The sequence below is a fragment of the Glycine soja genome, chromosome 9 (genome assembly GCF_004193775.1).
Source record: "Glycine soja cultivar W05 chromosome 9, ASM419377v2, whole genome shotgun sequence".
In the NCBI taxonomy this organism is placed as follows: domain Eukaryota; kingdom Viridiplantae; phylum Streptophyta; class Magnoliopsida; order Fabales; family Fabaceae; genus Glycine; species Glycine soja.
In genome coordinates this window covers 35598922-35608037 of record NC_041010.1, presented here as the reverse complement: position 1 = coordinate 35608037, position 9116 = coordinate 35598922, and the positions used below count along the sequence as shown (strand labels likewise).

General features: G+C 33.9%; 1 protein-coding gene across 2 annotated transcripts; it reads left to right on the top strand.

The window, feature by feature from the left end:
• The first annotated feature begins 458 nt into the window (after window positions 1-458).
• LOC114425882 (cysteine-rich receptor-like protein kinase 7) lies at window positions 459-8849 on the top strand. 2 transcript variants are annotated; one of them, XM_028392848.1, is made up of 7 exons: window positions 459-2096; window positions 6989-7126; window positions 7216-7337; window positions 7405-7465; window positions 7769-8006; window positions 8108-8261; window positions 8413-8849. In XM_028392848.1, the coding sequence occupies exons 1-7, from the start codon at window positions 554-556 to the stop codon at window positions 8728-8730; spliced, it is 2574 nt and encodes an 857-aa protein (XP_028248649.1). In that variant the 5' UTR covers window positions 459-553; the 3' UTR covers window positions 8731-8849. The 2 variants fall into 2 exon arrangements, with proteins under 2 accessions (XP_028248649.1, XP_028248648.1); XM_028392847.1 differs by having other exon boundaries at window positions 7405-7615.
• Window positions 8850-9116: the final 267 nt, after the last annotated feature.

Below are 9116 nucleotides of genomic sequence, written 5' to 3'. Positions count from 1 at the left end.
TCAACGGACCCACACTGACTATAACATGATTACATGAGTAATGAAATTCCATTTCTATCATCTTTTGTATTTTGTATTTTGTGCTGAACTCAAGCAGACCCCAGTGGCCATCACAACAAACACCCAGAATTACTCGTTTTTTTATGAAACGGTCTGGCACAGCAATTAGTGTCAAAGTTTTTGTGCCTTCATTGACCCGCAAGGGAATTGCAACTGAACATCAACTGCATTTATTCTCTAATTTCACACAGTATCAAATCATGACTACAATCCCAATAGAGTTGGTGATATATGGACACTTCTCAATTAGTTATGTAATAAACATTCTATTAAATCTTATCTTTAATTTTTTATTTTTCTTCAATTTTTAACACATCATAATACTTACATACTTATAATTATTTTTCTTTTTTTTTTTCCTTATCTTTTAAGGTGTTAAATAACCATGGCAATTCATTGATTATTTTCCATCCACATATAAGACCTTGTGAAGAATCCTCACAAATCATAGTAAGTAATTAAACCACAACCCTGACATCCATTCATCTTAGCCATGCTAGCTAGACCTCTAAAAATTAACACATCCATGGCTTACTTCAAGCTTCCCTTCCTCATTATCATCCTTGTTACCTTGCTCAATTTTTCAACAAGTCACGCACAAGACGACCCTTTTTACCTTTACCAATATTGCTCAAGCAACAGAACCACTGCCAACACCTCCTTCCAAATAAACCTCAGAACCCTCCTCTCTTCCCTTTCATCTCACGCCACCGGCGACACCCAATTCTACAACACAACATTCACCGGAACCAACCCCTCCGACACAATCTACGCCATGTTCATGTGTAGGGGCGACGTCCCTTCTCAGCTTTGTCAAGCATGCGTCATAAACGCCACTCAAAGACTCTCCTCAGAATGCTCCTTGTCCAAAGAATCGGTGTTTTGGTACGACGAGTGCATGGTTTGGTATTCCACCAACCCGATCTTCACCACCGTGGCCACAACTCCGAGTTTTCACTTGTTGAACACGGGCAACGTCTCGAACCCTCAAACCTTCATGCGTTTGTTGTTTCAGACCATGAACCAAACCGGAGAAGAAGCAGCAAGTAACCCTAAAAAGTTCGCCACAAGGGAAGTATTAGTTTCTGAACTTCAATCCCTTTATTGTCTCGTACAGTGCACACCCAACCTTTCACCCCATGATTGCAAAACGTGTCTCGATGAAATCATAGGAGAACTTCCATCATGTTGTCAGGGAAAAATAGGAGGGAGAGTTCTAAATCCAAGTTGTAACATTAGGTATGAAATGTACCCTTTCTTTCTCTCCACTCTTAATACACAAACACCAAAGCTAGTTCCTGAGACAAAATTTTCCGAGGAAGACACAAAGTTTTCAGAAGACCCAGTTTATCTCTCTCACAATTGCTTAAGTAGCAAAACCTTCACTGTCAGTAGCACTTTCCAGAAAAGCCTCAACACCCTCTTCTCTTACTTGTCTTCCAACGCCACAAACGGCAAGTCGTTTCATGATGCAAATATAAACAACCAAGTGTATGGTCTCTTCATGTGCCGAGGTGATGTTCCTTCTCCTAACTGTGAACAGTGCGTTTTAAACGCAACTCATCGAATGTTATCAGAGTGTGGTTCATTTCAAGAGGCTATAATTTGGTACAGTCACTGCTTGCTTCGCTATTCACATCGGAATTTCTTCAACATGGTAGAAAAAAGTCCCGTGTTCTCGAGGCTGAATATCACGCGTTTCTCAAGCCCCGATCAGGGACAAAAATTCTTCATTTTCGTGTTGTCGAATGCGTTGTCGAAAGTTGCTATTGAAGCAGGGGACAGTGATGAGAGATTCGGAACCAAATCGTTGAAACTGAATGATTTGCAAACGCTTTATACTCTTGGTCAGTGTACACGGGATTTGACCAGTGATGATTGTAAGGGGTGTTTGGGGGATGTTATTGGACCCGGAATTCCATGGTCTCGTTTGGGGAGTGTAGGGGGAAGAGTTATGTACCCTAGCTGCAATCTGCGATTTGAATTGGTCCAATTTTACAAGGATGGTGACCAAGCTGCTACGCCTTCTTCATCAGGTGAAGTTCTTCCTCAAGGTTATGCACAATTTTGGTAAAAAGTGTTGTTATTAGAAAATCTCCAGCATCAAAAAAAAAAAAAAAATACATATGTTTAGACATTCACAAATTTTAAATCCTTAATTAACAATCTTATTTTCTTTCCATTGCATCATATATTTATATTTTTTTTCCTTTTTCTTTTAAAGCATCACATAACACATAACCGTCTGTGTCTATTTATTCTTTAAAAAATTGTTTTGATTCGTAGTAAAATAGTATTTTTCTTTTCTAAAACCGCATGTGCAGATGTTTTCCAGCGGCGTATGATAGTCGTTGCTGACGCAGAATATTTGCTTTTTAAAAGAAATATTATGATCATTCACTAACTTTATCTTTCATTTCTCTTTACTCTATTTTTCATTCTATATCTTTCTTCCTTTTCCATCATTTGTTTCACTTTTTCTATCAATCTTTTCTCCGAACATAAATGATCTCTCATTCTGTTACAACTCACTTCTAACCTATTTTTTCACATATCTCGTTTTTCTTCCTCTACTTTTTCTTTTCTCTCTCATTCTCATCTTAATCCACCTTGGCCGGCCCCAAAACGTTGACGGTTGACATCATTTTTCTCTCTCTCTCTCTTTTTTTTTTTTTTTTTTTATCTATCTCTCCTCTCTATCTACTACATTTTCTTCTTATATCTTTCTCTTCCTTTTTCATACTATCATTTTTTTTCTCCACTGTTTCTCCTTTTTATGTATTCTCTGTCTACTTCAAATCATCCCGTTAATTAAAAATCTTAATTCCATACCATACATGATAATTTATATTTTAATAGTACAGTAAAAATCTAATTAAGTACTGCTTTAAAACATGCAGACTAAGACTAATTTATTCATTTAATAAAATCAATGGATTTTTAATGAAAGCACAGCATTAATTTTAAATTTTAATCAAGAGTTGATGTACATTTTATATATAACATTTACATGGAAGATATTATATTTTATATAACATTTAATTATTCATAAAGTGATGTCTAAGCTAATAACTTGTATTTTTTATTTTATATATATATAAAGGATTATTTTTATTTTTTTAACTTAAATACTTAAAAAATTTATTTTTATTTTTATACGATTTCCCCTACACAGAGCCTTTATGAGCATGAAAGCGTATAAAGTGCCAAGACTATCAACTTGAAACCTTAATAGTCCTTATTCCTATGAGTGATCACCTAACGATGTTCAAGGATTCTAGGCCCATGTACATATGCAATGTTTTTTAATATCAACGTGTTGACGAAAAGGCTGTGACCTTTGCTCCATGAGCTAATCAACCCTATTTAGGGAAGTTTCATTATAGGGAGAAATACCACTAACAATGAAATTGTCCTCCAAGAGGTTAATCATCACATGACCAAGGAGAAAAGGAAGGAAAGGGATGTTTCTTTAAGATTGACTAAGAAAAGGTATAAGGCAAGATTAATTAAATAACACATCCTCAAACAAACCCTAAGGACATTTCAATTCCTATAAGTTACTTTCTCTCTCATTATGGATGTCAATTCAATTCCACCTCCATTTTGTTATCTAGAATCAAGGTTATCAAATTAAGAGTTTATATAGACTCTAAAAATTCTATAGACTCGATTCATGGATTCAACTCAAAATAATAATAAAATATTTATAAATAACGTACTAATTAAACATTTTAACAATATAATAAAACAAAATAGTAATTCATAAATTTCACAATACTCAAATAATCAAGTCTAGTAATACATTACTACTAGATAATAACTTGCAGATGTTATAGTAGTGGTAGATCATTCCCATCGAGGGTTTGATGTTATTAGAGAATAAGGGTTTGATGTTATTTAAGGTGAAATTTTTTTTATTCGGGAACAACACACTAAATGAAGATATATTGAACACTAAATAGACAAAAAACAACCTAAAATGACTTATATGATCTAATTTTTTTGGCTTGATGACTCGTTGGTTCGATAGTAAACTTGAGAGTTTATCGAGTTTACCTACAATCTACTAAAAATAGAGTTTACATACGAGTCAAATCACATAGGATAAGTGGAGTCGTAAACTCGTAAGAGTTAACGAGTTAACTCGAGAGTTTGATAATCATGTTTAGAATGAAACTAGTACTCAATTTTTATCCATTTAAAGGTTTGAAATAGAGAGATTCATTATCCGCTTATTTGTTTATACTTTTGAATAGAGAGGTTTAGAGACCAAAGAGGTTAAGGCCTAAGGGTAGGTGTTTACCCATCCAAATGTCCAAGAATGGGTCCACTATCTCACATTCATACAAATGCTTTTTTATTTATGGTTGTCAAACTGTAGAGTTAACTTGTAAACTCTTATGAGTTTAAGAGATCCACACGGGTTAACTCGCATTCAAACTTATTTTTTAGCTTACTCGGACTGGACTTGGTAGACTCTGGCTAAACTGATGCTAACTCATGAGTCTAGATTGAGTCAAATGAATTTGCTTGGGAAAAAAATTAACGTGAAATTACGTTGTTTGGTGCATTTTTCTTGGGTCAATTTGGGCGATTAGGGTTGCCATTTAGTCTTCGATTGTGCAACCTTAAAATGAACCCACAGAGTCCTCCTTTTGCTTCATCTGTTCTCTCTCTGCCTCCTAATCTCTCCTAGTTTGTGATTTGGTTCTTCAATTCTTTAGGAAGTCGTGATTTCTTCCAAACCCAAAACATCACGAGTTTACAACTTGCGAATCTTCTCTCATATTGCGATTTGTTTGAAGGTGAAGGCAGTGCTTGCTTCACTTCAAGGCACAACTTGCTTGCTTCACTTTACTCTCATCCCAATCGTGATTTGCTTCCAAGTGAAGGCTCAAGCGCACCTCTGTTGTAGCCATGTAAGCTTCTTTAGTCTTTGACTCATGCATTGTTGTTGACTAGTTTTGTTGTTGCCTTGTTGGTTGGTTCGTCACAATCCTATTACCCTCATCAAGTGATATATTTAGTTGTTGGCCATTTTGGGGTTTCAAACTTTTGTATCTTAGAGTAATAAGCACTGAATTTTAACCAGAAAGTTAAGTTCTCCTCTAGAATTTCATCCATGTTTGACCAGAATTTCTCTTCAATGGGTGAAGTAGATTCAAGTGGTTCAATTTGTAAAAGTTCCTTTGTGAAATCCTCATTTCCTTCTATGCTTCTCTACAGGAGACCTAATTTCTGACACAAATGTCTTATCTCTGCATCTTTCATGGCATTAGCCGTCTTCAGTTCTTTTAGCTGGAAAGATGAATCAGAGTTGTTGTCTTGATTTTTCTTCTCTATTTTGGCTAGTCTTTTTCATATCTTTATAATTCCAAAGAGTATTAGTATACTCACTCAGCAGAACTTGTTCTCTATCCTGCATTCCATTCGTAAACAATTGCTGCCAATCAGGTTCATCTTCTCTATTTGTGTTTTCTAATTGTATGACCTTGTGTTGGAGAAGAGCTTATGTTTTGTAATTGGATGAACTTATTACTTATGTGATTTAAAATATTAATAAAATATTAAATTGGTATGATATTTATAGTTAATTTATTATTTTTTTATTTAAAGTAGACTTTTACAAGTCTACTATTCGAGTCTACGGAAACTCCCATGAACCTACGTAGATCCCACGATTTTGACAATCATGTTTTCATTATTTCCTAAAGCAAAGCAATCTCAAGCTTATCTCACTTCACGTGTGATAAATGTTTTCTGCTCATTATCAAGTAAGAAAATAAGCTTGGAAAAATCTAGAGCCTATTCCTTTTGCAAAGTGCCCCACTACAACTTGCAGATTAAGAATATTATTGATATTAGCTTTATAAATAATATGGGAAATACTCAGGGTTTAAATTTTATGGGGAAACTTTTAAACATCCAAGAAAAGTCACAGAGCCACATTAGAGGATACAATCTTATCCTTTATATATCCTCTCATATGGTATTCGACTTAATTGATTACCTTAACATGTTTGTAACTAGACAGACAAAATCATGAGGAGTAATTTCCTTTTGGAAGGGTATATATGATAAAGGAATGCACATGGTAGACTGAATCGAAATACATGCCAAATTAAGGAAACATGTAGGCTAATTAGGTGTACAGCGAGATACCAAAATGTAGCCTTGTTAAGAAAGGTCGTTTAGGAGGTCCTCAAAAAGAGCAACAAGCTATCGAGATACCGAAATGTAGCCATGTCATAGAGGCCCCCAGATTTGGAAGTTGTTGTGCTAGACTTTGTCTTCGCACAGGGCCTAGCTAAGATGTCTAAGATCTGAAAGTCGTTATTGTACCAAACTCTGTTCGTTGTCAGGCAAGCCTAATGGGATGATATTAATTAGTTTTAAGCATAAAAATGTAAAAAACTTCACTCTATAGACATCAAACCCAAGACATATATGGGACAACTTCAAGTTGCAACTTACCACCACACTATTATGATAGTTTAGTTAATGTTTGACAAAAATAATTTATATAAATTTATTTAAACATTACATATATTACTTACATAAGTTTATGCGATTCAACTATTAATCCTCTATTTGACCATTGATCTAACAACTTAGTATCTCGACCCAGCTGACAAATGATATGGTTTTTAAAACATTATTGGTCCATCAAAAAGGTTCTCCCACATGGATCGACTTCTATGATAAATATCTAAAAATGTTGGAAGATAGTCTGAAAATGATAATTAGAAATGACCTTTTAAGTTTTTGGTACAAATAATGGCATTTTAGAGGGATTAAAAAAAATTAGAAGGACTAAAACTAAACTTCAGACATTTTAGAGGAACAAGAGCATATTTTATCGTTTATTTATTGTTATTATTCCATGTAATTGAGATATGATGATTGTCTTCTTTTTTTTTTTCAGAGAAAAGACAAAACAAGTCTCGGTTAATTATCTTAATTATTGTGCCCACGTTAGTTTCAATAATGGTCTTCTCCGTTGGCTACTATTTACTAAGGAGACAAGCAAGAAAGAGTTTTAGGACCATTCTCAAAGAAAATTGTATGTAAAAAATATGTACTTTAAACTCGTATTTGTTATCCTCAAAACTTTGAAAACTTGGTTTAACAAACTAACCATATTTGTTCTAGTTGGTCATGAAAGCGCCATTTTAGAGCCATTGCAATTTGATTTGGCTGTAATTGAAGCGGCGACTAACAACTTCTCCAATGAGAACTGTATTGGCAAAGGTGGATTTGGAGAAGTTTACAAGGTGAGTAAATGTGAGAAAAGTTATTTTCATATTTTTGTTTTTCACATGAATAATGGTTTAATTTCAGGGGATATTACCTGATGGGCAACAAATAGCAGTAAAGAGACTTTCAAGAAGTTCTAAGCAAGGTGCAAATGAATTCAAGAATGAAGTCTTACTAATAGCCAAGCTTCAACATAGAAACCTAGTAACATTCATTGGTTTTTGCCTGGGAGAGCAAGAGAAAATGCTTATTTATGAATACGTGTCAAACAAGAGCCTGGATCATTTTTTATTTGGTTTGACACTTTTCACCTTAGACTCCTTCACTAATTTATGCGTTAAGACTACTCATTCATTAAGTATATATGCTTTAATACGAACTTGATCTAATTCAATTATTGATTAACACATGCTTCTCATTGACATTTCACACTTATACAATTTTGTAGATTCTAAACGGCAAAAATTGTTAAGTTGGTGTGAACGCTACAACATCATAGGAGGAATTGCTCAAGGAATCTTATATTTACATGAACATTCTCGACTCAAAGTTATACATCGTGATCTCAAACCTAGTAATATTTTATTGGATGAAAATATGATTCCAAAAATCTCAGATTTTGGTCTAGCTAGAATTGTTGAAATAAATCAAGACAAAGGAAATACAAATAAAATTGTTGGAACATTGTAAGTTACAAATGTTCATCCTTATCCTTTCTTTATGCTTATTTATAATGTATATTTTAGCTAAAATGACTCTATTTTTTGCTTCTAATTTTACTTTCTAGAGGTTATATGTCTCCGGAATATGCAATGCTTGGACAATTTTCGGAGAAATCTGATGTTTTCAGTTTTGGAGTCATGATTTTAGAAATTATTACTGGAAAAAAGAATGTAAATTCATATGAATCACAACGGATTGGTCATAGCCTCCTAAGTTATGTGAGTATATAATAACACAACCTTTTTATTCCCTTGCATTAATCAATGCCTATATGCCATTATTTATCCAATGTACACTCAAATTAATAGAAATGCATGCAAAGAAGTTTTAAATTATGATTTGGATATTTTAATTTGACAAATGCTGTAGGTTTGGAAGCAATGGAGGGATCATGCACCGTTAAGCATATTGGACCCAAATATGAAAGGAAGTTTTCCTGAAATTGAAGTAATTAGGTGCGTTCACATTGGCTTATTATGTGTTCAACAATATCCTGATGCTAGACCAACAATGGCAACAATTGTTTCATATATGAGCAATCATTTGATTAATTTACCAACTCCACAAGAGCATGCATTTTTGTTGCAAATGGATCCAAAAGCAATTGTACAAGAATCAAGTTCCAGCCAATCTTCCACACTATTGTCCAACAACGAAATATCTATAACCGAATTTCTTCCTCGATAGCAAGCTAATGTTCCCTTTGATGTGTTGTGATCTACAGATATTTTGGTTGTATAAAAAATAAATGTTAATTGGAGCTTTCACCGGTAAATGTCAAATTATAAGCTTTTCTTCTCATTTTATATTGCTTTATCTTTTGCCAGGAAGAACCTTTCTATATTCCAAATACTATTATTTATAGAAGGGAAAATATAATGTTTTTGATTTTTTTGTCAGGTCACTAAATTAGAATTGTGAATTATAACAAAATAATCAAATTCTGAATATCCGTTGCATGAGTTTCCAAATACATCTCACAACCCTATTTTCTATCTCGTACATGTTTCTCTTGTGGACTTTAATATTGATTGTGTGGCTAAATGATCTGCACCTCTCATTCATGACTTTGC